Genomic DNA, 27,995 nt, shown 5'->3' with positions numbered 1-27,995 from the left:
ACCCCCCCGGGACCCCCCCGCAGCCCCTCCCCCCCCCCCCCCAATGCAGGTCTCGATCGCCTGCACCGAGCAGAGCCTGAGGGGCCCCGGCCCGGGGGGGGGAGGGGCGGCCGGAGGGGGGGGAGGGGGAGGGGGAGGGGCGGGGGGGAGGGCAGCGGGTGGGGGAGGGGCGGCCCCGGCCCGGGGGGGGCCGCAGAAAGCGGGGGGCAAAGGCCCGGCGGGGGGAGGGGCGGCGGCCCCCCCGAAACGGGACCCCCCCGGAGCGACCCCCGGGCCCGGCATGAAGTACCGGTATGGGGGGGGAGGGGCGGGGGGAGGGGCCGGGGGGGTTTGGGGGGGTCCGGGGGGCATTTTGGGGTCACTTTTGGGGTCCCCCATTCTCCCCTGAGGGAGGGGGTTGGGGTCCTAGGGGGGGGGGGGGGCTGGGATTCTTTTGAGGGTCCCGGATCTGTTTTGGGGGTCCCTGGGTTTATTTGGGGGAGTCCTTGGGGGGTCCCGGGGTCCCTTTTGGGGGTCCCTGGGTTTATTTGGGGGAGTCCTTGGGGGTCCCGGGGTCCCTTTTGGGGGTCCCTGGGTTTATTTGGGGGGTCCTGAGTCCCTTTTGGGGGTCCCTGGGGTCGTTTTTGGGGTCCCTGGGGTCTCTTTTGGGGGTCCCTGGGTTTATTTGGGGGGGTCCTTGGGGAGTCCCGGGGTCCCTTTTGGGGGTCCCTGGGTTTATTTGGGGGGTCCTGAGTCCCTTTTGGGGGTCCCGGATCTGTTTTGGGGGTCCCTGGGTTTATTTGGGGGGGTCCTTGGGGGGTCCCGGGGTCCCTTTTGGGGGTCCCTGGGCTTATTTGGGGGGTCCTTGGGGGTCCCGGGGTCTCTTTTGGGGTCCCTGGGGTCCTTTGGGGGTCCCTGGGTTTATTTGGGGGGTCATTGGTCCCTTTTGGGGTCCTTTTGGGGTCCCTTTTGGGGGTCTCTGAGTCCCTTTTTGGGGTCCCTGGGGTCCTTTTGGGGGTCCCTGGGTTTATCTCGGGGGTCCCAGGGTCTCTCTGGGGGTCCCTGGGTTTATTTGGGGGTCCCGGGGTCCCTTTTGGGGGTCCCTGGGTTTATCTGGAGGGGTCCTTGGGGGTCCCGGGGTCCCTTTTGGGGGTCCCTGGGTTTATTTGGGGGGTCCTGAGTCCCTTTTGGGGGTCCCTGGGTTTATTTGGGGGTCTCGGGGTCTCTTTTGGGGGGTCCCTGGGTTTATTTGGGGGTCCCTGCGTCCCTTTTTGGGGGTCCCTGGGGTCCTTTGGGGGTCCCTGGGTTTATTTTGGGGGTCCCTGGGGTCCTTTGGGGGTCCCTGGGTTTATTTGGGGGGTCCTTGGGGGGTCCCGGGGTCCCTTTTAGGGGTCCCTGGGTTTATTTGGGGGGTCCCGGGGTCCCTTTTGGGGGTCCCTGGGTTTATTTGGGGGGTCCCGGGGTGTATTGGGGAGTCCTTGGGGGTCCCGCCGTCCCTTTTGGGGTTCCCGATTCTCCGGGGGGAGGAATTGGGGTCATTGGGGGGGGGGGGAGGGGCTGGGTCCTTTATTTAGGGGTCCCTGGGTTTATTTGGGGGGGTCCTGAGTCCCTTTTTGGGGTCCCCGGGTCCCATTTTGGGAGGTCCCTTGGGAGGTCCCTGGGTTTATTTTGGGGTCCCTGGGGTCTCTTTTGGGGGTCCCTGGGTTTATTTGGGGGGGTGCTTGGGGGGTCCCGGGGTCCCTTTTAGGGGTCCCTGAGTCCCTTTTTGGGGTCCCTGGGGTCCTTTTGGGGGTCCCTGGGTTTATTTTTGGGGGTCCCGGGGTCTCTTTTGGGGGTCCCTGGGTTTATTTGGGGGGTCCCTTTTTGGGGTCCCTGGGTTTATTCTGGGGTCCCTTGGGAGTCCTTGGTCCTTTTGGGGGTCCTTTGGTCCCTTTTTGGGGTCCCTGAGTCCCTTTTTGGGGTCCCTTGGTCCCTTTTGGGGGTCCCCGGGTCCGTTTTTGGGGGTCCCTGGCTCCCTTTTTGGGGTCACTTGGTCCCTTTTGGGGGTCCCTTGGTCCCTTTTTGGGGGTCCCGGGTCCCTTTTTGGGGTCCCTTGGTCCCTTTTGGGGGGTCCCTCAGTCCCTTTTTGGGGTCCCTTGGTCCTTTTGGGGTCCCTGAGTCCCTTTTTGGGGTCCCTTGGTCCTTTTGGGGGTCCTGAGTTCCTTTTGGGGGTCCCTTGGTCCCTTTTTGGGGGTCCCTGAGTCCCTTTTTGGGGTCCCCAGGTCCCTTTTTGGGGTCCCTTGGTCCCTTTTTGGGGGTCCCCGGGTCCCTTTTTGGGGGTCCCTTGGTCCTTTTGGGGGTCCCTGAGTCCCTTTTTGGGGTCCCCAGGTCCCTTTTTGGGGTCCCTTGGTCCCTTTTGGGGTCCCTTGGTCCCTTTTTGGGGGTCCCTGAGTCCCTTTTGGGGGTCCCTCAGTCCCTTTTTGGGGTCCCTTGGTCCCTTTTGGGGGTCCCTTGGTCCCTTTTTGGGGTCCTTTGGTCCCTTTTTGGGGGTCCCTTGGTCCCTTTTGGGGTCCCTTGGTCCATTTTTGGGGGTCCCTTGGTCCCTTTTGGGGTCCCTTGGTCCTTTTGGGGTCCCTGAGTCCCTTTTTGGGGTCCCTTGGTCCCTTTTGGGGTCCCTTGGTCCTTTTGGGGTTCCTAAGTCCCTTTTTGGGGTCCCTTGGTCCCTTTTTGGGGGTCCCTTGGTCCCTTTTTGGGGATCCCTTGGTCCTTTTGGGGGTCCTGAGTTCCTTTTGGGGGTCCCTTGGTCCCTTTTTGGGGGTCCCTTGGTCCCTTTTTGGGACCCCCGGGTCCCTTTTTGGGGGTCCCTCAGTGCCTTTTTGGGGTCCCTTGGTCCCTTTTGGGGTCCCTTGGTCCTTTTTGGGGTCCCTTGGTCCCTTTTGGGGTCCCTTGGTCCCTTTTTGGGGATCCCTGAGTCCCTTTTTGGGGTCCCTTGGTCCCTTTTTGGGGGTCCCTTGGTCCCTTTTGGGGTCCCTTGGTCCCTTTTGGGGTTCCTGAGTCCCTTTTTGGGGGTCCTTTGGTCCCTTTTTGGGGTCCTTTGGTCCTTTTGGGGGTCCCTGAGTCCCTTTTGGGGTCCCTTGGTCCCTTTTGGGGGTCCCTGAGTCCCTTTTGGGGTCCCTTGGTCCCTTTTTGGGGTCTCTTGGTCCCTTTTGGGGGTCCTTTGGTCCCTTTTTGGGGGTCCCGGGTCCCTTTTTGGGGGTCCCTGAGTCCCTTTTTGGGGTCCCTTGGTCCCTTTTGGGGGTCCCTCAGTCCCTTTTTGGGGGTCCCTGAGTCCCTTTTTGGGGTCCTTTGGTCCCTTTTTGGGGTCCTTTGGTCCTTTTGGGGGTCCTGAGTCCCTTTTTGGGGTCCCTTGGTCCTTTTGGGGTCCCTCAGTCCCTTTTTGGGGGTCCCTGAGTTCCTTTTTGGGGTCCCTTGGTCCCTTTTTGGGGTCCTTTGGTCCCTTTTTGGGGTCCCTTGGTCCCTTTTGGGGGTCCCCGGGGTCCCTTTTGGGGGTCCCTGAGTCCCTTTTTGGGGTCCTTTGGTCCCTTTTTGGGGGTCCCCGGGGTCCCTTTTTGGGGTCCCCTCTCCCTCGGGGGGTCCCCCCGCTCTGGGGGTCCCTTTTGGGGTGACCCCGCCCCCTCTGTGCCCCCCAGGACCCTCGGGCGCTCGGGGCTGCGGGTCTCGTGCCTGGGGCTGGGTGAGGGGCCGGGGCTGGGGGCGAGCTGGGGGGATTTGGGGGGGATTTGGGAAATTTTGGGGGGATTTGGGAAAATTTGAAGGGAATTTGGGGGGATTTGGGAGAATCTGGGGGGATTTGGGGGGGATTTGGGGAAAATTTGGGGGGATTTGGGGACATTTCGGGGGGATTTGGGGGGGATTTGGGAAAATTTGGGGGGATTTGAGGGGATTTGGGTGGGATTTTGGGGGGACTTGGGAAAATTTGCGGGGATTTGGGGGAATTTGGGGGGGATTTGGGAAAATTTGGGGGGATTTGGGAAGATTTTGGGGGAATTCTGGGGGATTTTGGAGGGATTTGAGGGGAATTTGGGGGGATTTGGGAAGATTTGGGGGGGAGTTGGGAGGTATGTGGGGAGATTTTGGGGCATTTTGGGGGGGTTTGGGAAGATTTGGGGGGATTTTGGGGGGATTTGGGAAGATTTTGGGGGAATTCTGGGGGATTTTGGGGGGATTTGGGAAGATTTGGGGGGGGTTGAGAATATTTGGGGGCATTTTGGGGGAATTTTGGGGGGATTTCGGAAGATTTGGGGGGGATTTGGGAAAATTTTGGGGGATTTGGGGGCATTTGGGAAAATTTGGGGGGATTTGGGAAAATTTGGGGGGATTTGGGGAGATTTGGGGGGGATTTGGGTGGATTTTGGGTGGATTTTGGATTCTTTTGGTGGATTTTGGGTGGATTTGGGTGGATTTTTGGGGGGGATTTGGGAAGATTTTGGGGAGTTTGGAGGGGTTTTAAGGGGAGATTTGGGGAGTTTGAGGGGATTTGGGGGGGCTGGAGGGGATTTTGGGGGGATTTGGGTGGATTTTGGGAGGATTCGGGTGGATTTTGGGGTGGATTTGGGGGAATTTTGGGGGTTTCAGGTGGATTTTGGGGTGGATTTGGGACATTCCAGGAGGTTTCGGGGTCCCTGGGTGGATTTTTGGGAATTTGGGGTGGATTTGGGGGGATTTGGGTGGATTTTGGGTGGGTTCTGGAGGTTTTGGATGGATTTTGGGTGGATTTGGGTGGATTTTTTGAGGTTTTGGGGCATTTGGGTGGATTTTGGGGTGGATTTGGGGTTTTTTTGGGGGGGTCTCTCTCTCCTCATCCCCAATTCCCCCCCCAGGTGCCCGCGGGACCTTCGGGGCCGGGACCTCAGAGGAGGTGAGACCCCCCCCCCAAATTTTGGGGTCCCCCCACCCCATTTTTGGGGTATCCCCCCCATTTTTGGGGTTCCCTTTTGCCTTTTTTTGGGGTTTCCCACCCATTTTTGGGGGGGTTTCCCCCCCGTTTTTTTGGGTGTTTCCCCCGTTTTTGGGACCGCCCCTTTTTGGGGTGCCCCCCCCAGATTTGGGGGTCCCTCTCTGACTCCCCCCCCCCAAATTTTGGGGTCCCCAGGAGGCCGAGCGGGTCCTGAGCGTCGCCTACGAGCTGGGGGTGACCCTGTTTGATGCTGCCGAGGCCTCGGCCAGGTACGGGGGGGGGGGGACCCCAAAAAACCCCGGACCCCAAAAACCGCCCCGGACCCCAAAAGCACCCCCCAAAAAAATCCCAACTCCAAAAACCCCAAAAAACCAAAAAAAACCACACAAAAAATCCCCCCAAAACCCAAAAAATCCCCCAGACCTTCCCAGACCCCAAAAGCACCCCCCAAAAAAATCCCGACCCCAAAAACCCCAAAAAACCAAAAAAAACCACACAAAAAATCCCCCCAAAACCCAAAAAATCCCCCAGACCTTCCCAGACCCCAAAAGCACCCCCCAAAAAAATCCCGACCCCAAAAACCCCAAAAACCCACCAAAAATCCAAAAAAATCCCCCAAAACCCAAAAAAATCCCCCAGACCTTCCCAGACCCCAAAAGCACCCCCCAAAAAAATCCCGATCCCAAAAACCCCAAAAAAACCAAAAAAAACCCACAAAAAATCCCCCCAAAACCCGAAAACCCCACAAAAAATCCAAAAAAATCCCCCCAAAACCTCAAAAAATCAGCCCGGCCCCTAAAACTGTCCCCCAGAAATCCCGACTCCAAAAACCCCAAAAAAATCCCAAAAAACCCCAAAACCCCTCCCAGACCCCAAAAGCACCCCCCAAAAAAATCCCGACTCCAAAAACCCCCAAAAATCCACAAAAAAATCCTGAAAAATCCCCAAAAATTCCCCAAAAACCCCAAAACCCCTCCCAGACCCCAAAAGCACCCCCCAAAAAAATCCCGACCCCAAAAACCCCCAAAATCCCCAAAAAATCCCAAAACATCCAAAAATTCCCCAAAACCTTCCTGGACCCCAGAAGCACCCCCAAAAAAATCCCGACCCCAAAAAACTCCAAAATCCACAAAAAATCCCCAAAAATCCCCCAAAAACCCAAAAAACCCCAAAACCTTCCCAGACCCCAAAAGCACCCCCCAAAAAAATCCCGACCCCAAAAACCCCCAAAATCCATTAAAAAATCCCAAAAAATCCCAAGAAATCCTGAAAAACCCCAAAAAAAACCCCAAAAAATCCCAAACCCCATCCCGGATCCCAAAATCAGCCCTGAAAAAAATCCCGACCTCAAAAAAAAATCAAAAAACCACCAAAAAATCCCAAAAAAAATCCCCCCAAAAATCCCAAAAGCCCTCCCGGACCCCAAAACCGCCCCCAAAAAAATCCCGACCCTAAAAACCCCAAAAAACCCCCAAAAAAGTCCCAAAAAAATCCCCAAAATCCCAAAAAAATCCCCAAACCCTCCCCAGATCCCAAAACCACCCCCCAAAAAAAATCCCAACCTCAAAAAAACCCAAAATCCCACAAAAAATCCCACAAACACCCCCCCCCCAAAAAAATCCCCCAAAAAATCCCAAAAACCCTCCCGGACCCCAAAACCGCCCCCAAAAAAATCCCGACTCCAAAAAGCTCAAAAAATCCCAAAAAAGTCCCCCAAAAATCCCAAAAAATCCCAAAAAACCCCCAAACCCTCCCCAGACCCCAAAATCACCCCCGAAAAAAAATCCCAACCTCAAAAAAAAAACCCCCAAAAATCCCAAAAATCCTCCCGGACCCCAAAACCGCCCCCAAAAAAATCCCGGCTCCAAAAACCCTCTGAGACCCCCCAAAAACCTCCCCAAATCCCCCAAATCCTCCCCAATCCCCCCAAAATCCCCCCAAACTGCCCCAAAATCCCCCAAATTCCTCCCAAAATTGCCCCAAAATCCCCCCCAAATTCTCCCAAACTCCCCCAAAATCCCCCAATCCTCCCCCCAAATCTCCCCAGGACCCCCCCAAATCCCACCCAAAACCCCCAAATCTCCCCAAATTCCCCCAAAATCTCCCCAGCACCCCCCCAACCCCCCCCCCCAAAGTCCCCCAAATTCCCCCAAACTCCCCCCAAATCCCCCAGTCCCCCCCAAAATCCCCCCAAATCCCCCCGAAGTCCCCCAAAATGCCCCCAAAATTGCCCCAAATCCTCCCAAAAATTTCCCCAAAATCCCCCCAAATCCCCCCAAAATCTCCCCAGGACCCGCCCCCCCCCCCCCCCCCCAAAATCCCCCAATTCCCCCAAACTCCCCCAAAATCCCCCAATCCCCACCCAAAATCTCCCCAAATTTCCCCCAAAATCTCCCCAGGACCCCCCCAACCCCCCCCCCCAAAATCCCCCAAATCCCCCCAAACCCCCCCAAAATCGCCCCAAATTCCCCCAAAATCTCCCCAGGACCCCCCCAAACCCACCCCAAAATCCCCCAAATTCCCCCAGACTCCCCCAAAATCCCCCAATCCCCCCCAAAATCTCCCCTGGATCCCCCCAAATCCCCCCCAAATCTCCCCAAATTCCCCCCAAAATTTCCCCAAATCCCCCCAAAATCCCCCCAAATCCCCCCAAAATCTCCCCAAATTCCCCCCAAAATTTCCCCAAATCCCCCAAACTCCCCCAAAATCCCCCAATCCCCCCCAAAATCTCCCCAAATTTCCTGCAAAATCTCCCCAGGACCCCCCCAAATCCCTCCCCAAACCCCCAAATCCCCCCAAATTCCCCCCAAAATCCCCCAAAATCTCCCCAGCATCCCCCCAACCTCCCCCCCCCAAATCCCCCAAATTCCCCCAAAATCTCCCCAGTGCCCCCACCCCCCCCAAATCCCCCAAATTCCCCCAAAATCCCCCCAAATTGCCCCAAAATTTCCCCAAATCCCCCCAAAATCCCCCAAATCCCCCCTGATCCTCCCAATTCCCCCCTAAAATGCCCCAAAATCGCCCAAATTTGCCCCAAAATCCCCCCAGGGTGGAGAAGATGCTCGGGAGGATCCTGAGGAGCAAAGGATGGAGGTGGGGGAGGGGCGGGGAGGGGTTTTGGGGGGTCCCGAGGGGGATTTGGGGTCCCTGGGTGGGATTTTTGGGGTCCCTGGGTGGGATTTTGGGGGGATTTGGGGGAATTTGGGGAAATTTTGGGGTCCCTGGGTTGGATTTTGGGGGTCCCTGGGTGGGATTTTGGGGGGATTTCAGGGGATTTTTGGGTCCCTGGGTGGGATTTTGGGGTCCCACGGGTGAATTTGGGGGGAAATTTTGGGGGATTTTGGGGTCGCAGGTGGAATTTTGGGGTTTCTGGGGCGTCCTGGGCTGGATTTTGGGGTCCCTGGGTGGGATTTAGGGGGGATTTTGGGGTCTCTGGGCTGGTTTGGGGGGGTCCCGAGGGGGATTTGGAGTCCCTGGGTGGGATTTTGGGGTCCTCCGGGTGAATTTGGGGGGATTTTGGGTCCATGGGTGGGATTTTGGGGTCCCTGCGTTGGATTTCGGGGTCCCTGGGTGGGATTTGGGGGTCCCTGGGTGGGATTTTGGGGGGATTTCAGGGGATTTTTGGGTCCCTGGGTGGGATTTTGGGGTCCCACGGGTGAATTTGGGGGGGATTTTGGGGGATTTTGGGGTCTCAGGTGGAATTTTGGGGTTTTTGGGGGGTCCTGGGCTGGATTTTGGGGTCCCTGGGTGGGATTTAGGGGGGATTTTGGGGAATTTTGGGGTGTCTGGGCTGGTTTGGGGGGGGTCCCGAGGGGGATTTGGGGTCCCTGGGTGGGATTTTGGGGTCCCCCGGGTGAATTTGGGGGGATTTTGGGTCCCTGGGTGGGATTTTGGGGTCCCTGAGGGGATTTTGGGGGTCCCTGGGTGGGATTTTGGGGTCCCTGCGTTGGATTTGGGGGTCCCTGAGGGGATTTGGGGGTCCCTGGGTGGGATTTTGGGGGGATTTCAGGGGATTTTTGGGTCCCTGGGTGGGATTTTGGGGTCCCTGGGTGGGAATTTGGGGGGAAATTTTGGGGGATTTTGGGGTCCCAGGTGGAATTTTGGGGTTTTTGGGGGGACCTGGGCTGGATTTTGGGGTCCCTGGGTGGGATTTAGGGAAATTTTGGGGTGTCTGGGCTGGTTTTGGGGGGTCCCGAGGGGGATTTGGGGTCCCTGGGTGGGATTTTGGGGGGATTTTGGGGAATTTTGGGGTCCCTGGGTGGGATTTGGGGGAATTTTGGGGTCTCTGGGTTGGATTTTGGGGGTTCCTGAGGGGATTTTGGGGTTCCTGAGGAGATTTTGGGGTCCCAGGTGGAATTTTGGGGCTTTTTGGGGTCCTCGGGTTGGATTTTGGGGTCTCAGGTGGAATTTGGAGGTTCCCAGGTGGGATTTTGGGGATTTTTGGGGTCCCCGGGTTGGATTTTGGGGGAGTTTTTGGGGTCCCGGGCTGATTTTTGGGGTCCTTAAGGGGATTTTTGGGTTATTTTGGGTTCCCTGAGCTGGATTTTGGGGATCCCGAGGTGAATTTGGGGGAGATTTGGGGAGATTTGGGGGGATTTGGGGGTCCCAGGTGGAATTTTGGGGGTTTTGGGGGGTCCTGGGTTGGATTTTGGGGGACCCGGGTTGGATTTTGAGGGTCCCTGAAAGGATTTTGGGAGTCCCGGGAAGGATTTTGGGGGGATTCTGGGGTCCCAGGTGGAATTTTGGGGGTCCCAGGTGGAATTTTGGGGGGTTTGGGGGTCCCTGGGTTGGATTTGGGGGGTCCCGGGTGGAATTTGGGGGGGATTTTGGGGATCCCGGGGGGTATTTTGGGGGGATTTGGGGGTCCCAGGTGGGATTTTGGGGGTTTTGGGGGTCTCTGGGTTGGATTTTGGGGGTCCTGGGGTGAATTTGGGGGGGTTCCAGGTGGGATTTTGGGGTCCCGGGGAGGATTTTGGGGGTCCCGAGGCGAATTTGGGGGGATTTTGGGGATCCCGGGTGGGATTTTGGGGGAATTTTGGGGTCTCAGGTGGAATTTTGGGGGTCCCAGGTGGAATTTTGGGTTTTTTGGGGTCTCTGGGTTGGATTTTGGGGGTCCCGAGGTGATTTTGGGGGGATTTTGGGGTCTCAGGTGGAATTTTGGGGGTCCCAGGTGGAATTTTGGGTTTTTTGGGGTCCCTGAGTTGGATTTGGGGGGTCCCGAGGTGACTTTGGGGAGGATTTTGGGGGTCCCGGGGGGGATTTTGGGGTTTTTTGGGGTCCCAGGTGGAATTTTGGGGGTTTTTGGGGTCCCAAGGTGACTTTGGGGAGGATTTTGGGGGTCCCGGGGGGGGAATTTTGGGGGTTTTGGGGTCTCTGGGTTGGATTTTGGGGGTCCCGAGGTGATTTTGGGGGAATTTTGGGGGTTTTGGGGTCTCTGGGTTGGATTTTGGGGGTCCCGAGGTGATTTTGGGGGGATTTTGGGGGGTTTTGGGGTCCCTGGGTTGGATTTTGGGGGGTCCTGGATGGATTTGGGGGCGCTGCCCCTCCCCCCACCAGACGCTCCAGTTACGTCATCACCACGCGCGTCCATTGGGGGGGGCCGTGAGTACCCACAATGCACCGCGGGGGGGGGGGAGGGGCGGGAATTTTGGGGTCTTTTTGGGGGGATTTGGGGATTTTTTGGGGGGGGTTGGGGTCTTTTGGGGGAGATTTTGGGGGAATTTTGGGGGTTTTGGGGGGATTTTGGGGTCTCTGGGGGAGATTTGGGGTTTTTTTGGGGGGGTTGGGGTCTTTTGGGGGGATTTTGGGGGAATTTTGGGGTTTTTGGGGGCAGTTCGGGGTCTCTGGGGGGGATTTGGGGTCATTTTGGGGGGGTTGGGGTTTTTTGGGGGAGATTTTGGGGGAATTTTGGGGTTTTTGGGGGCAGTTCGGGGTCTCTGGGGGGGATTTGGGGTCATTTTGGGGGGGTTGGAGTTTTTGGGGGGATTTTGGGGGAATTTTGGGGGTTTTGGGGAGATTTTGGGGTCTCTGGGGGGGATTTGGGTTTTTTTGGGGGGGGTTGGGGTCTTTTGGGGGGATTTTGGGGGAATTTTGGGGTTTTTGGGGGCAGTTCGGGGTCTCTGGGGGGGATTTGGGGTCATTTTGGGGGGGTTGGGGTTTTTTGGGGGAGATTTTGGGGGAATTTTGGGGGTTTTGGGGAGATTTTGGGGTCTATGGGGGGGATTTGGGGTCATTTTGGGGGGGTTGGGTTTTTGGGGGGGATTTTGGGGGAATTTTGGGGTTTTTGGGGGCAGTTCGGGGTCTCGGGGGGGATTTGGGGTCTTTTGGGGGGATTTTAGGGGAATTTTGGGGTTTTTTGGGGTTGATTTTGGAGGTTTTTGGGGTGGATTTGGGGGGTTTTGGGGGAGATTTTGGGGTCGGTTTGGGGGATTTTGGGTCTTTGGGGGGGGTTGGGGTCTTTTGGGGGAGATTTTGGGGGATTTTGGAGGTTTTTGGGGTGGATTTGGGGGGTTTTGGGGGAGATTTTGGGGTCTCTGGGGGGGATTTTGGGATCTTGGGGAAGGATTTGGGCTGTTGGGGGGAGAAATTTGGGGGTTTTGGGGTGAATTTGGGGGGATTTTGGGGTTTGGGGTGAATGTTGGGGTTTTGGGGAGGAATTTTGGGGTTTTTTTGGTGAATTTTGGGGTTTGGGGAGCGGATTTTGAATTCTCCAGGAACTTTGAGGGGTTTGGGGGAGTTTTGGGGATTTTTGGGGTGAATTTGGGTTTTTTGGGAGAATTTTGGGGGGGGTTGGGAAAATTTTGGGGTTTCTGGGGAATTTGGGGTTTTTAGGGCGAACTTCGGGGTTTTTTTGGGTTAATTTTGGGGGTTTTTAGTTGAATTTTGGGGCAAATTTTGAGAGTTTTTGGGGCTGAATTTTGGGGCTTTTTGGTTGAATTTTGGGGTGAATTTTGAGGGGTTTTGGGGCTGAATTTTGGGGGCTTTTGGTTGAGTTTTTGGGGTGAATTTTGGGGTGAATTTTGAGGTTTTTCGGGTGAACTTTGGGGGGTTTTGGTTGAATTTTTGGACGAATTTTGAGGTTTTTTGGGTGAATTTTGGGGGCTTTTGGGGCGAATTTTGGGGCGAATTTTGGGGTGAATTTTGAGGTCTTTTGGGGTGAATTTTTGGGCTTTTTGGTTGAATTTTGGGGCGAATTTTGGGGGCTTTTGGTTGAGTTTGGTTGAATTTTGGGGCGAATTTTGAGGTTTCTCGGGGTGAACTTTGGGGCTTTTTGGTTGAATTTTGGGGCGAATTTTGAGGTTTTTTCGGGTGAACTTTGGGGCTTTTCGGGTGAATTTTGGGGCGAACTTTGAAGTTTTTCGGGGTGAATTTTGGGGCTTTTTTGGGGGGTGGATTTGGGCTCTCTCAGGGGTGGGGGAGGGCTCTGACCCCCCCCCCCTCCCCCTTTGTTTCCCCTCCCCCAGACCCGACCGGGGCCTCTCCCGGAAGCACCTCCTGGAGGGTGAGCGGGGGGCGGGGCCCGGGTGGGCGTGGCCAGCCCGGGGTGGGCGTGGCCCGAGCGCGACCACGCCCCCCATGTTGGGGGGGGTGTGGGGGGCGTGTGGGGGTGGGCGTGGCCTAACCCAGGCCCCGCCCCCTCAGCGCTCCGGGGCTCCCTGCGGCGCCTGCAGCTCGATTACGTCGACGTCGTCTTCGCCGGGCCCCGCCCGGGCCCCGCCCACAACGAGGGTCAGGCCACGCCCCTTCCTCTCAGGCCACGCCCCCTCCCACCGGCCACGCCCCCTCCCACAGGCCACGCCCCTTCTCTGCAGGACACGCCCACTCCGCATAGGCCACGCCCCTTCGCCCAGACCACACCCCCTCTCTCCAAGGCCACGCCCCCATCAGGCCACGCCCCTTCAAAGAGACCACGCCCGCTCTCCAAAAGGCCGCCCCCCTCTCTCCCAGGCCACGCCCCTTCACCGAGGCCACGCCCCCTCTCCGCAGACCACGCCCCCTCCCACAGGCCACGCCCCCTCTCCCATAGCCACGCCCCTTCTCCAAAGACCACTCCCATTCCCTACAGGCCACACCCCCTCTCCCACAGACCACACCCCTCTTCCCAGACCACGCCCCTTCACCAAGACCACGCCCCCTCTCCCACCGGACACGCCCCTTCTTCACAGGCCACACCCCGTATCCCACAGGCCACACCCCCTCAGCGGCCACACCCCCCTCTCAGAGGCCACGCCCCTATCCACAGACACGCCCTTCTCAGGCCACGCCCCCTCTCCCACTGACCACGCCCCATAGACCACGCCCCTTCCCACAGGCCACGCCCCTTCCTCATAGGCCACGCCCCCTCTCCCACAGGCCACGCCCCTTCACCGAGACCACGCCCCCTGTCCCGCAAACCACGCCCCCTCTCCCACAGGCCACACCCCTCTCTCCCAGGCCACGGCCCCTCTCAGAGACCACGCCCCCTCTCCACAGGCCACGCCCCCTCCCACAGGCCACGCCCCCTCTCCCATAGCCACGCCCCTTCTCCAAAGACCACTCCCATTCCCTACAGACTGCACCCCCTCTCCCACTGACCACGCCCTCTCTCCCAGGCCACGCCCCTTCACCAAGACCACGCCCCCCTCCATCAGGCCACGCCCCCTCTCCCACTGGACTCACCCCTTCTTCACAGGCCACGCCCCGCATCCCACAGGCCACGCCCCCTCAGCGGCCACACCCCCCTCTCAGAGGCCACGCCCCTATACACAGACACGCCCTTCCCAGGCCACGCCCCCTCTCCCACTGACCACGCCCCCATAGACCACGCCCCTTCCCACAGGCCACGCCCCTTCCTCATAGGCCACGCCCCCTCTCCCACAGGTCACACCCCCTCCACCGAGACCACGCCCTCTCTCCCACAGGCCACGCCCCCTCACAGGCCACGCCCCCTCACAGACCACGCCCCCTCACAGGCCACACCCTTTCTCAGCGGCTCCCTATCCACAGACACGCCCTTCTCAGGCCACGCCCCCTCTCCCACAGGCCACGCCCCTTCCCCAAAGACCACATCCGTTCTCCACAGGCCACGCCCCCTCTCCCGCAGGCCACGCCCTTTCTCTACAGACCACGCCCCTTCTCCACCAGCCACGCCCCTTCACCGAGACCACACCCCCTCTCCCACAGGCCATGCCCCTCCCCCACAGGCCACACCCCTTCCCCATAGACCACGCCCCCACCCACAGGCCACGCCCACTCTCCATAGGCCACACCCCTTCCCCAAAAGACGACACCCCCCTCCCACCGGCCATGCCCCTTCTCTACAGACCACACCCCCACAGGCCACGCCCATTCTCCGCAGACCACGCCCCCTCTCCCGCAAACCACGCCCCATCTCCCACAGGCCACACCCCTCTCTCCCAGGCCACGCCCCTTCACCGAGGCCACGCCCCCTCCCACAGGCCACGCCCCCTCTCATAGCCACGCCCCTTCTCCAAAGACCACTCTCGTTCTCCACAGGCCACACCCCCTTTCCCCCAGGCCACGCCCCCTCCCACAGGCCACACCCCCCACAGGCCACGCCCCTTCACAGAGACCACGCCCCTCCACAAAGACCACGCCCCCTCTCTCCAAGGCCACGCCCCTTCTCCCACAGGCCACGCCCCCTCTCCACAGGCCACACCCCTTCCCCAAAGACCACACTTCTTCTCTTCAGACCACGCCCCCTCCCCTTAAGGCCACGCCCCTTCTCATAGACCACGCCCCTTCTCCCACAAACCACGCCCCCTCTCCCACAGGCCATGTCCCATCCCCCACAGGCCACACCCCTCTCTCCCAGGCCACGCCCCCTCACACAGGCCACGCCCCCTCCCAGAGGCACCACGCCCCCTCTCCCACATGGCCACACCCCTTCGCTGAGACCACGCCCCCTCTCCCACAGGCCACGCCCCCTCTCCCACAGGCCACGCCCCCTCTCCCACAGGCCACGCCCCCTCTCCCACAGGCCACGCCCCCTCCCACAGGCCACGCCCCTTCTCCAAAGACCACGCTCCCTCTACCACAGGCCACACCCCCTCTCCCACAGCCCACGCCCCCTCTCCCACAGGCCACGCCCCCACAGGCCACGCCCCTTCTGCAGAGACCACGCCCCCCCGAGAGAAAAACCACGCCCGCTTCACGTCCCCACGCCCACAGCGTGTGACGTCACATCCTGCCCTGGCCACGCCCACAATGCGGAGGCCACGCCCCTTTCTGCAGACCACGCCCCTCCCCAAACGCCGTGGCCCCGCCCACTCGGCCCCGCCCCTTCCGGCCCCGCCCCCTCACGTCCCCTCCCCCTTCTCCCCCCCCCCCAGGAATGGACCCGACCCTGCGGCTGCTGCGGCTGGAAGGTACCAAGGGAGGGGTTGGGGGGGGGAGGAAACACTCCGGGGACCCCCCCAGGGACCCCAAAATCGCCTCGAATCACCCCAAACCCGCCTGAATCACCCCAAAACCCCCTGAATCACCCCAAATCCGCCTGAATCACCCCAAAACCCCCTGAATCACCCCAAACCCGCCTGAATCACCCCAAAACCACCTCAAATCACCTCAAAATCTCCTAAATCACCCCAAAATCCCTTTAAATAACTCCAAAATTGCCTTAAAATCACCCCAAAATCCCCTCAAATTGCCCCAAAACCGCCTTAAATTAACCCCCAGCCCCATAAATCCCCCCAAAACCCCCTCAACCCAAAACCCCCTGAATCACCCCAAAACCGCCTTAAATCACCCCAAACCCCCATAAATCCCCCAAAACCCCCTCAAATTGCCCCCAAACCGATATAAATTAACTCAAAACCCCATAAATCACCCCAAAACACCCTAAAATCCCCCCAAAACTGCCTTAAATTAACCCAAAACCCCATAAATGTCTCCAAATCCTCTCAAATCACCCCAAAATCGCCTTAAATCAACCCAAACCCCCATAAATTCCCCCAAAACCGCCTCAAATCACCCCAAAACCGTCTTAAATTAACCCAAAACCCTCAGAAATCACCCCAAAACTGCATTAAATCACCCCAAACCCCCAGAAATCACCTCAAAACCCCCTCAAATTGCCCCAAAAATGCCATATATTAACCCAAAACTCCAGAAATCACCCCAAAACCACCTTAAATCACCCCAAACCCCCATAAATCCCCCAAAACCACCTCAAATTGCCCCAAAACCGTCTTAAATTAACCCAAAACCCCATAAATCACCCGAAAACTGCCTTAAATCAACCCAAAACCCGATAAATGTCCCCAAAACCCTGTCAAATGTCCCCAAAACCCCCTTAAATCAACCCAAAACCCCAGAAATCACCCCAAAACTGCCTTAAATCAACCCAAACCCACCTTAAATTAACACAAAACCCCATAAATCCCCCCAAAACAGCCTCAAATCGCCCCCAAACCCCCTCCAATTAACCCAAAACCCCCAGAAATCACCCCAAAATCCCCTTAATCACCCCAAAAACACCTTAAATCAACCCAAAACCTCAAAAATCTCTCCAAAACCCCCTCAAATCACCCCAAAACCCCATAAATCACCCCAAAACCGCCTTCAATCACCCCAAACCCCCATAAATCTCCCCAAATCCCCTCAAATTGCCCCAAAACCGCCATAAATTAACCCTAAACCCCATAAATCACCCCAAAACCACCTGAAATCAACCCAAAACCCTCTCAAATCGCCCCAAAACTGCTTTAAATGAACCCAAAACGCCCTGAATCACCCCAAAACCCCCATAAATCCCCCTAAAATCCCCACAGATCACCCCAAAAGCCCCTCAAGTCTCCCCAAAACCCCTTAAAATCCCCCAAAATCTTCTTAAAACACCCCAAAACCCCTTCAAATCCCCCCCAAAGCACCCCAAATCACCCCAAAATGCCTTAAAATCCCCCCGAAATCACCCCCCCCCTCCAGACCCCCCAAAAGCCCCCCCAAATCCCCAAATCCCTCCCTCAGATCCCCCCCAGACCCACCCTAAATCCCCCCAGACCCCCCCAAAACCCCCCCGGACCCCCCCCAAAATACCCCCCAACCCCCCCAAATTCCCCCCAGATCCCCCTAAACCCCTCAGACCCCCCCAAATCCCCCCAGACCCCCCCAAAACCCCCTCGGACCCCCCCAAAATACCCCCAGGCCTCCCCAAATGTCCCCCAGACTCCCCTAAATCCCTCTGAACTCCCCAAAATCCCCCCATGCCCCCCCCAAATCCCCCCAGACCCCCCCAAAACCCCCTGGGCCCCCTCCAACTTCCCCCCAGACCCCCCCCAAAATGCCCCCCAACCCCCCAAATTCTCCCCAGACCCCCCCAAAACCCCCTCGGACCCCCCAAAATACCCCCAGGCCTCCCCAAATGTCCCCCAGACTCCCCTAAATCCCTCTGAACTCCCCAAAATCCCCCCATGCCCCCCCAATACCCCCAGACCCCCCCAAAATGCCCCCCAACCCCCCCAAATCACCCCCAGATCCCCCTAAACCCCTCAGACCCCTCCAAAATCCCCCCAGGCCCCCCCAAAACCCCCTCGGACCCCTCCAAATTCCCCCCGGACCCCCCCCAAAATACTCCCGAACCCCCCAAATCACCCCCAGATCCCCCTAAACCCCTCAGATCCCCCCAAATCCGCCCCCAAATCTCCCCCAGACTCCCCAAAATCCCTCGGAGCTGCCCCAAAACCTCCCCAAATCCCCCCCAGACCCCTCCCAAAATACCCCAGGGCCCCCCTAAAATGCCCCTCAACCCCCCCAAATCCCCTCCAAAGCCCCCCGAAATCCCCCAAATCACTCCTGAGCCCCCCCAAACCCCCCCAAATCTCCCCAGTTCCCCCCCCCCGGGGCGCTCGGAATTAACGCGGTCCTTCCCCCCCGCCTTCCCCCCCCGCCTTCCCGCAGAGTTGGTTCGCGCCATGAGTGACGTCATCGAGCAGGGCCTGGCGCTGTACTGGGGCACGGCCGGGGGGGCCCCCGGTGACGTCATGGTGCGGGGGGGGGGACGCGGTGACGTCATTCGGGGGGGCATTCGGGGGGGACACTGGGGGGGACTGGGTGACACTGGGGGGACATTGGGGGGGCACTGGGGGGCACTGGGGGGGCACTGGGGGGCACTGGGGGGACACTGGGGGGGCACTGGGGGGCACTGGGGGATACTGGGGTGACACTGGGGGACACTGGGGGACACTGGGGGGGCACTGGGGGACACTGGGGGACACTGGGGGACACTGGGGGGGCACTGGGGGGCACTGGGGGACACTGGGGAAACTGGGGGGACATTGGGGGACACTGGGGTGACACTGGAGGGACACTGGGGACACTGGGGGGGCACTGGGGGGGCACTGGGGGACACTGGGGGGCACTGGGGGGGCACTGGTGACACTGGGGGACACTGGGTGGACATTGGGGGGGCATGGGGGGACACTGTGGACACTGGGGGACACTGGGGGATACTGGGGGGACACTGGGGACACTGGGGGCCACAGAGGGGACACTGGGGACACTGGGGGACACTGGGGGATACTGGGGGGGTGCGATGGGGACACTTGGGGGTGACACCGGGAGACACGGAGGGGAGGCGGGGTGGGTGACACAGGGGCGTGACAGTGGGTGACACGGGCTGGGTGACACAGGAGGTGACACGGGCTGGGTGACACGGGGTGGGTGGCACAGAGTGGGTGACACGGAGTGGGTGACACAGGAGGTGACACCGGGTGGGTGCCACGGGCTGGGTGTCACAGGAGGTGACACGGGGAGTGGGTGACACAGGGTGGTGACAGTGGGTGACACAGGGTGGGTGACACAGGAGGTGACACGGGGAGTGGGTGACACAGGGTGATGACAGTGGGTGACACAGGGTGGGTGACACAGGAGGTGACAGTGGGGGTGGGTGACACAGGGTGATGACAGTGGGTGACACAGGGTGGGTGACACAGGAGGTGACAGTGGGGGTGGGTGACACGGGTGGGTGACAGCAGGGGGTGACACGGGGGGGGTGACACAGGGGGGGTGACACAGGGTGGGTGACACAGGGGTGGGCAACACGGGCTGGGTGACACGGGGTGGGTGACACAGGGGGGTGACAGGGGCTGGGTGCCACGGGCTGGGTGCCACCGGGTGGGTGCCACAGGGTGGGTGACATGGGGTGCGTGACAGCGGTGGGTGACACAGGGCTGGGTGACACAGGGCTGGGTGACACAGGGTGGGTGCCACAGGGTGGGTGACACCGGGTGGGTGCCACAGGGTGGGTGACACAGGGAGTGGGTGACACAGGGTGGGTGACACCAGTGGGTGACACAGGGTGGGTGACACAGGGTGGGTGACAGCGGTGGGTGACACCGGGTGGGTGACACGGAGTGGGTGTCACAGAGTGGGTGACACGGGCTGGGTGACACAGGGGTGGGTGACACAGGGGGTGGGTGACACAGGGTGGGTGACATGGGCTGGGTGACACAGGGGTGGGTGACATGGGGCTGGGTGCCACCAGTGGGTGACACAGGGTGGGTGACACAGGAGGTGCCACGGGGTGGGTGACACGGAGTGGGTGTCACAGAGTGGGTGACATGGGCTGGGTGACAGCGGTGGGTGACACAGGGTGGGTGACACAGGAGGTGCCACGGGGTGGGTGCCACGGGCTGGGTGACACAGGGAGTGGGTGACACAGGGTGGGTGACACGGGTGGGTGCCACGGGCTGGGTGACACCGGGTGGGTGCCACAGGGTGGGTGACACGGGGTGCGTGACACAGGAGGTGACAGTGGGGGTGGGTGACACGGGTGGGTGCCACGGGCTGGGTGACACCGGGTGGGTGCCACAGGGTGGGTGACACAGGGAGTGGGTGACACAGGGTGGGTGACAGCGGTGGGTGACACCGGGTGGGTGACACGGAGTGGGTGTCACAGAGTGGGTGACACGGGCTGGGTGACATGGGGCTGGGTGACACAGGGTGGGTGACATGGGCTGGGTGACACGGGGGTGGGTGACATGGGGCTGGGTGCCACCAGTGGGTGACACAGGGTGGGTGACACAGGAGGTGACACGGGGTGGGTGACACAGGGTGGGTGACATGGGGCTGGGTGACACCAGTGGGTGACACAGGGTGGGTGACACAGGAGGTGACACGGGGTGGGTGACACAGGGTGGGTGACATGGGCTGGGTGACACCAGTGGGTGACACGGGGTGGGTGACACAGGGTGGGTGACAGCGGTGGGTGACACCAGTGGGTGACACAGGGTGGGTGACACGGAGTGGGTGTCACAGAGTGGGTGACATGGGCTGGGTGACAGCAGTGGGTGACACAGGGTGGGTGACACAGGAGGTGACAGCGGTCGGTGACACAGGGTGGGTGACACCGGTGGGTGCCACGGGCTGGGTGCCACAGGGTGGGTGACACCGGGTGGGTGACACCGGGTGGGTGACACAGGAGGTGACAGTGGGGGTGGGTGACACGGGGTGGGTGACACAGGAGGTGACAGCAGTGGGTGACACAGGGTGGGTGACACAGGGTGGGTGCCACAGGGTGGGTGACACAGGAGGTGACACAGGAGGTGACACAGGGTGGGTGACATGGGCTGGGTGCCACCGGGTGGGTGCCACAGGGTGGGTGACACAGGGTGGGTGACAGCAGTGGGTGACACCGGGTGGGTGCCACAGGGTGGGTGCCACGGGCTGGGTGTCACCGGGGTGTCCCCTGGCCCAGGACACGTTCGCGGTGGCCCGGCAGCTGAACCTGGTGGCCCCCGTGTGTCAGTGGGCGGAGCTTCCGCCCGAGCCCCGCCTCTTCCGCCACCTCGGTAGGGGCGGGGCCACGGGAAAGGGGGCGGGGCCACGGGAAAGGGGGCGGGGCCACCGGAAAGGGGGCGGGGGCCAGTGGAAAGGGGGCGGGGCCAAAATCTACAAATGGGTGGAGCGAGAGGGGGCGTGGCCATGAGGAGGGGGCGTGGCCGGAAGGGACCAACGGGAAGGGGGGGTGGCCAAAAGGGGGCGTGGTCGGGGGTGGGGCTGGACAAAAGGGGCGTGGTCAGAACGGGCGGGGCGGTGGGCGGGGCCACGGGCTGGGTGTGGCCGAAGGGGCGGGGCTATAGGGGGAGGGGCTATAGGGGGAGGGGCTAAAGGGGGAGGGGCAGTGGGGGCGGGGGTCCCAGGTCGCCCCTCCCCCGCTGTCCCCAGGCCTGGGCGCTGTCACCTGGTCCCCGGTGGCCCCTGGGCCCCCCCCGGATGAGGAGACCCCCGGAAACGCCCCGGCCAAGGTAGCCCGGGGCTACCCGGGAGCCCCCCCAATGTCCCCAAGGATGTCCCCAGTGCCACCCAAACGGCCCCCCCCGATGTCCCCAAATGTCCCCCAATGTCCCCAAATGCCCCCCAAATATCCCCAAATGCCCCCCAATGCCCCCCCAATGCCCCAAATGTCCCCCCAATGTCCTCACTGTCCCCCCAAAGTCCCCCAAATGTCCCCAATGCCCCCAATGTCCCCCACGTCCCCCCAAATGTCCCCCAATACCCCCGATGTCCCCCCAATGTCCCCCTCAATGCCCCCCAATGTCCCCCCAATGCCCCCCAATGCCCCCCCAATGCCCCCCAAATGTCCCCAAATGTCCCCCAATACCCCAGATGTCCCCAATGCCCCCCAAATGTCCCCAGTGCCCCCAGATGTCCCCGATGTCCCCAACCCGTCCAATCCCCCCAACACCTCCAATGTCCCCCCAATGTCCCCCCAATGTCCCCCCAATGTCCCCCAATGTCCCCCCAATGTCCCCCCACTGTCCCCAATGTCCCCCCAATGTCCCCCCAATGTCCCCCCACTGTCCCCACTGTCCCCCCAATGTCCCCCCAATGTCCCCCCAATGTCCCCCCACTGTCCCCAATGTCCCCCCAATGTCCCCCCAATGTCCCCCAATGCCCCCCCAATGTCCCCAATGTCCCCCCAATGTCCCCCCAATGTCCCCAATGTCCCCCCAATGTCCCCCAATGCCCCCCCAATGTCCCCAATGTCCCCCCAATGTCCCCCCAATGTCCCCAATGTCCCCGCTGTGTCCCCAGGGCCGGCCCCGCTGCCCGGTGGCTCTGGGGGAGCTGCGGCCACTGGCCCAGAAGTTGGGGTGCTCCGAGAGACAGCTGGGGATCGGTGAGGGGACACGGGGGGACATCGGGGGGACATCAGAGGGTTGAGGGGTTCAGGGACATCGGGGGGGATTGGGGGGTTCAGGGACATCGGGGACAGGAGGATGTGGGGGACACGGGGCACGCGGGGGGTGCGGGGGGGGTGTCAGGATGGCACCAGGGTGACCCCGGGGTGACCCTGAGGTGACACCGAGGGGGTGGGTGACCCCGGGGTGTCCCCATCCCCAGCCTGGTCCCTGCGGCTCGAGGGCGTTGGGGTGACACCGGGGTGACCCTGAGGGGGTGGGTGACACTGGGTGACACTGGGGTGACGCTGAGGTGACACCAGGGTGACCCTGAGGGGGTGGGTGACACTGGGGTGACACTGGGGTGTCCCTGTCCCCAGCCTGGTCCCTGCGGCTCGAGGGCGTTGGGGTGACACCGGGGTCACCCTGAGGGGGTGGGTGACACCAGGGTGACCCTGAGGTGACACTGGGGATGTGGGCAGGGTGGGTGACCCTGAGGGGGTGGGTGACACCGGGGTAACCCTGAGGTGACCCTGAGGGGGTGGGTGACACTGGGGTGACACTGGGTGACCCTGGGTGACACCAGGGTGACACCAAGGGGGTGGGTGGCCCTGGGGTGACCCTGGGTGACCCCGGGGTGTCCCTGTCCCCAGCCTGGTCCCTGCAGCTCGAGGGCGTTGGGGTGACACCGGGGTGACACAGAGGGGGTGGCTGACACTGGGGTGACCCTGGGTGACACCGAGGGGGTGGGTGACCCCGGGGTGTCCCTGTCCCCAGCCTGGTCCCTGCGGCTCGAGGGCGTTGGGGTGACACCGGGGTGACCCTGAGGGGGTGGGTGACCCTGAGGTGACCCTGGGTGACCCTGAGGTGACCCGGGGTGACCCTGAGGGGGTGGGTGACACTGGGTGACCCTGGGTGACACTGGGGTGACACCGGGGTGTCCCCGTCCCTGTCCCCAGCCTGGTCCCTGCAGCTCGAGGGCGTTGGGGTGACACCGGGGTGACACAGAGGGGGTGGCTGACACTGGGGTGACCCTGGGTGACACCAAAGGGGTGGGTGACCCCGGGGTGTCCCTGTCCCCAGCCTGGTCCCTGCGGCTCGAGGGCGTTGGGGTGACACCGGGGTGACCCTGAGGGGGTGGGTGACCCTGAGGTGACCCTGGGTGACCCTGAGGTGACCCGGGGTGACCCTGAGGGGGTGGGTGACACTGGGTGACCCTGGGTGACACTGGGGTGACCCCGGGGTGTCCCCGTCCCTGTCCCCAGCCTGGTCCCTGCGGCTCGAGGGCGTTGGGGTGACACCGGGGTGACCCTGAGGGGGTGGGTGACACTGGGGTGACACTGGGCGATACTGGGGTGACACTGGGGTGACCCTGAGGGGGTGGGTGACCCTGAGGTGACCCGGGGTGACCCTGAGGGGGTGGGTGACACTGGGGTGACACTGGGGTGACCCTGGGCGATACTGGGGTGACCCTGAGGTGACCCTGAGGGGGTGGGTGACACTGGGTGACCCTGGGTGACCCCGGGGTGTCCCCATCCCTGTCCCCAGCCTGGTCCCTGCGGCTCGAGGGCGTCAGCTCCGTCCTGGTGGGGGCCGAGACCCCCCGGGGGCTGCGGGAGCAACTCCAGGCCCTGCAGGTGGGGGAGGGGCGGGAATTTGGGGAGGGTTTGGGGGGTCCTGGGGGGGGTTGGGGAGGTTTGGGGGGATTTGGGGGGGGTCCTGGGGGAGGGTTTGGGGGCTCCTGGAGGGAATTTGGGGGTTCTGGGGGAGGTTTGGAGGTCCTGGGGGGGGGTTGTGGGGAGGGTTTTGGGGGGTCCTGGGGGAAATTTGGGGGGTCCTGGGGGGGGGTTGGGGGAGGGTTTGGGGGGTCCTGGGGGAAATTTGGGGGTCCTGGGGGGAGTTTGGGGGAGGGTTTGGGGGGTCCTGGGGGAAATTTGGGGGGGGTCTCGGGGGGGGTTTGGGGAGGGTTTGGGGGGTCCTGGGGAATTTGGGGGTGCTGGGGGCGGGGGTTTGGGGGAAATTTGGGGAATCCTGGGGGGGGTTGGGGAGGTTTGGGGGGAATTGGGGGGGTCCTGGGGATGTTTGGGGGATCCTGGGGGGAATTTGGGGGGTCCTGGGGGGGTTTGGGGGACCCGAGGGGCATCTGGGAGGGCATGGGGGGGGTTGGGGGTCCAGGGGTGATTTGAGGGGGTCCTGGGGGTTGTTTTGAGGTGATTTGGGGTGATTTGGGGTGATTTTGGTTGATTTTGGGTGATTGGGATGATTTTTGTTGATTTGGGGTGATTTTGGGTTAATTTGGGGTGATTTGGGGTGATTTTGGTTGATTTTTGGTTGATTTGAGGTGATTTGGGTTGATTTGGGTTGATTTTGGTTGATTTTGGGTGATTTTGGGTGATTTTGATTGATTTTGGGGTGATTTGGGGTGATGAGGGGTGATTTGGGTTGATTTTGGGTGATTTGAGGTGATTTGGGGTGATTTGGGTGATTTTGGTTGATTTTGGGTTGATTTTAGTTGATTGAGGTGATTTTGGTTGATTTGGGTTGATTTTGGTTGATTTTGGGTGATTTGAGGTGATTTTGGGTGATTTGGGGTGATTTTGGTTGATTTTGGTTGATTTTGGGGCGATTTTGGTTGATTTGGGGCGATTTTGGGTGATTTGGGTTGATTTGGGGTGATTTGGGGTGATTTGGGTTGATTTTGGATGATTTGAGGTGATTTGGGTTGATTTTGGTTGATTTTGGTTGATTTGGGGCGATTTTGGGTGATTTGGGTTGATTTTGGTTGATTTTGGGTGATTTGGGGTGATTTGGGTTGATTTTGGGTGATTTGAGGTGATTTGGGGTGATTTGGGGTGATTTTGGTTGATTTTGGTTGATTTGGGGTGATTTTGGTTGATTTGAGGTGATTTGAAGTGATTTTAGTTGATTTTGGGTGATTTGGGGTGATTTTGGTTGATTTTGGGTGGTTTGGGGTGATTTGTGTCCATCTCGGAGCGATTTTCAGTTGGTTTCGGGTTAATTTTGGCCGATTTTGGGTTGGTTTCGCTGCTTTTGGCCGCTTTGGGGTTGATTTTCAACGATTTGATTGGATTTTGGGTCATTTCGGTTGATTTCGGTTGATTTCGGTTGATTTTGGTCGCTCTCAGGTGATCTGGGGGTGTTTCAGAAGAATTTTGGGGTGATTCGTGTGGATTTTGGGTTAATTTGGGCTGATTTCGGACTGGGCTTTGCAGATTTTGGGGTGATTTTGTCGGATTTTGGGTTAATCTGTCAGGTTTTGGGGTGATTTTGAGTTAATTTTTGCAGGTTTTGGGTTAATTTTCACAGATTTTGGGCTCCGTTCCTGTGATTTTGGCTTCATCTGAGTTTTGGGTTGATTTTCGCAGATTTTGGGCCGATCTGTTTCCGTTTTGGGGTTTTTTGGTCACATTTTGGGTTAATTGTCACAGATTTTGGATGAATTAGTCCAAATTTGGGTTAATTTTGTCTGATTTTGGGGTGGTTTGGGGTTAATTTGGGGTGATTTGTGCCGATTTTGGGGGGTTTTGGTCAGATTTTGGGTTCATTTTTGCAGATTTTGGAGCTCATCTGTCTGATTTTGAGTTGATTTTCATGAATTTGGGGCTGATTTGTGTCATTTGGGGCTTTTTGGGTTGATTCTCACCGATTTCAGGTCAATTTGTCAAATTTTGGGTCAATTTGTCAGATTTTGGGTGAATTTTCGTAGATTTTGGGTCAATTTGGGGTGAATTTCCATTAATTTTCACAGATTTTGGGTGAATTTTCACAGATTTTGGGTCAATTTGTCAGATTTTGGGTGAATTTTTGCAGATTTTGGGTGAATTTTCACCAATTTCGGGTGAATTTTCACCGATTTTGGGTGAATTTCCGCGGATTTCGGGTGAATTTCCGCAGATTTTCAGTTAATTTTTGCAGATTTTGGGTGAATTGTCACCGATTTCGGGTGAATTTCTGCAGATTCTTGGGTGAATTTTCACCGATTTTGGGTGAATTTCCGCCGATTTCGGGTCAATTTCCGCCGATTTTGGGTGAATTTCCACCGATTTTGGGTCAATTTTCACCAATTTCGGGTGAATTTCCGCCGATTTTGGGTGAATTTCCACGGATTTCGGGTGAATTGTCACCGATTTGGGGTGAATTTCTGCAGATTTCGGGTGAATTTCCGAGGATTTTGGGTGAATTTCCGCCGATTTCGGGTGAATTGTCACCGATTTTGGGTCAATTTTCACCAATTTCGGGTGAATTTCCGCCGATTTGGGGTGAATTTCCGCCGATTTCGGGTGAATTTCTGCCGATTTCGGGTGAATTGTCACCGATTTGGGGTGAATTTCCGCTGATTTGGGGTGAATTTCCGCCAATTTTGGGTGAATTTACGCGGATTTTGGGTGAATTTACGCGGATTTTGGGTGAATTTACGCGGATTTTGGGTGAATTTACGCGGATTTCGGGTGAATTGTCACCCATTTGGGCTGAATTGTCCCCGATTTTGGGTGAATTTCTGCCAATTTCGTGTGAATTGTCACCGATTTTGGGGGAATTTCCGCGGATTTCGGGTGAATTGTCACCGATTTCGGGTGAACTTCCGCAGATTTTTGGGTGAATTGTCACCAATTTTGGGTGAATTTCCGCTGATTTCGGGTGAATTTCCGCCGATTTTGGGCGAATTTACGCGGATTTTGGGTGAATTTACGCGGATTTCGGGTGAATTGTCACCCATTTGGGCTGAATTGTCCCCGATTTTGGGTGAATTTCCGCCGATTTCGGGTGAATTGTCACCCATTTGGGCTGAATTGTCCCCGATTTCGGGTGAATTGACCCCGATTTTGGGTGAATTTCCGCCGATTTCGGTGTTTTTCCCCCCCCAGGTCCTGCCCCGCCTCGGCCCCGCGGCGCTGCGCGAGCTCGAGCCCCTGCTGGGGGGAGGGGCGGCCCCGCCCTGACCCCGCCCCCTCCGCCGCCTCCCATTGGCTGCTCCCGCATGGCCCCGCCCCCTCCCCGCGCCCCGGCCCCGCCCCCTCGTGGGCGGAGCCTCTTGAGTGACAGCAATAACCCCGCCCCCGAAGGGGGAGGGGCCAATCAAAGCACAAAGCCCCGCCCCCAACAGAGCCCTGACCAATCGCAGCGCTTCCAGCGGGGAGGGGGGCGGGGCCCGGCCTGGCCACGCCCCCTCCCGCCCCTCCCCCCCCGCCGTGGGGGGAGGGGAATAAAGTGGCTTTTCCCACGTGGGGGAGGGGCCGAGCCTCGTCTGTGGGGGAGGGGAATGGGGGGGGGGGGGCTGGGGGGAGCTGGGGACCCCCGAGTGACCCCGAGTGACCCCTGAGTGCCCCCTGAGTGACCCCGAGTGACCCCTGAGTGACCCCTGAGTGACCCCTGAGTGACCCCGAGTGACCCTGAGTGACCCCTGAGTGACCCCGAGTGACCCCTGAGTGAGCTCTGAGTGACCCCTGAGTGAGCCCTGAGTGAGCTCTGAGTGAGCTCTGAGTGACCCCTGAGTGACCCCTGAGTGACCCTTAGTGACCCCTGAGTGACCCTGAGTGACCCTGAGTGACCCCCGAGTGACCCCTGAGTGACCCTGAGTGACCCCGAGTGACCCCTGAGTGACCCCGAGTGACCCCTGAGTGACCCCCGAGTGACCCCTGAGTGACCCCTGAGTGACCCTTGAGTGACCCCTGAGTGACCCCTGAGTGACCCCTGAGTGACCCTGAGTGACCCCGAGTGACCCCTGAGTGACCCTGAGTGACCCCGAGTGACCCCGAGTGGCCCCTGAGTGACCCCTGAGTGACCCCTGAGTGACCCTGAGTGACCCCGAGTGACCCCTGAGTGACCCCGAGTGACCCCTGAGTGACCCTGAGTGACCCCGAGTGACCCCTGAGTGACCCCCGAGTGACCCCCGAGTGACCCCTGAGTGACCCTGAGTGACCCTGAGTGACCCCGAGTGG

At 59.7% G+C, this 27,995-nt stretch overlaps 1 protein-coding gene across 4 annotated transcripts; it reads left to right on the top strand.

Moving 5' to 3' along the window:
- The first annotated feature begins 177 nt into the window (after positions 1-177).
- LOC138101470 (voltage-gated potassium channel subunit beta-3-like) lies at positions 178-27,281 on the top strand. 4 transcript variants are annotated; one of them, XM_068999235.1, is made up of 15 exons: positions 178-291; positions 3,648-3,691; positions 4,839-4,876; positions 5,111-5,184; positions 7,964-8,008; positions 10,472-10,516; positions 12,379-12,416; positions 12,557-12,643; positions 15,247-15,282; positions 17,813-17,898; positions 20,610-20,703; positions 21,080-21,159; positions 21,950-22,034; positions 23,584-23,672; positions 25,363-25,533. In XM_068999235.1, the coding sequence occupies exons 1-15, from the start codon at positions 281-283 to the stop codon at positions 25,498-25,500; spliced, it is 990 nt and encodes a 329-aa protein (XP_068855336.1). In that variant the 5' UTR covers positions 178-280; the 3' UTR covers positions 25,501-25,533. The 4 variants fall into 4 exon arrangements, with proteins under 4 accessions (XP_068855336.1, XP_068855337.1, XP_068855339.1 ...); XM_068999236.1 differs by lacking the exon at positions 25,363-25,533 and adding an exon at positions 26,922-27,281 and having other exon boundaries at positions 179-291; XM_068999238.1 differs by having other exon boundaries at positions 179-291; positions 25,342-25,386.
- Positions 27,282-27,995: the final 714 nt, after the last annotated feature.

The sequence above is a fragment of the Aphelocoma coerulescens genome, unplaced genomic scaffold, assembly GCF_041296385.1.
Source record: "Aphelocoma coerulescens isolate FSJ_1873_10779 unplaced genomic scaffold, UR_Acoe_1.0 HiC_scaffold_306, whole genome shotgun sequence".
NCBI lineage: Eukaryota > Metazoa > Chordata > Aves > Passeriformes > Corvidae > Aphelocoma > Aphelocoma coerulescens.
Note: the sequence above shows the minus strand (reverse complement) of the source record. Positions and strands in the feature narration are given on the sequence as shown.

Bases quoted from the DNA above. Each gene is read 5' to 3' on its own strand.
- LOC138101470 (XM_068999235.1), top strand. The intron at 4,877-5,110 runs GTGAGACCCCCC...TGGGGTCCCCAG, and splicing joins GGGCCGGGACCTCAGAGGAG to GAGGCCGAGCGGGTCCTGAG. The intron at 15,283-17,812 runs GTACCAAGGGAG...GCCTTCCCGCAG, and splicing joins GCGGCTGCTGCGGCTGGAAG to AGTTGGTTCGCGCCATGAGT.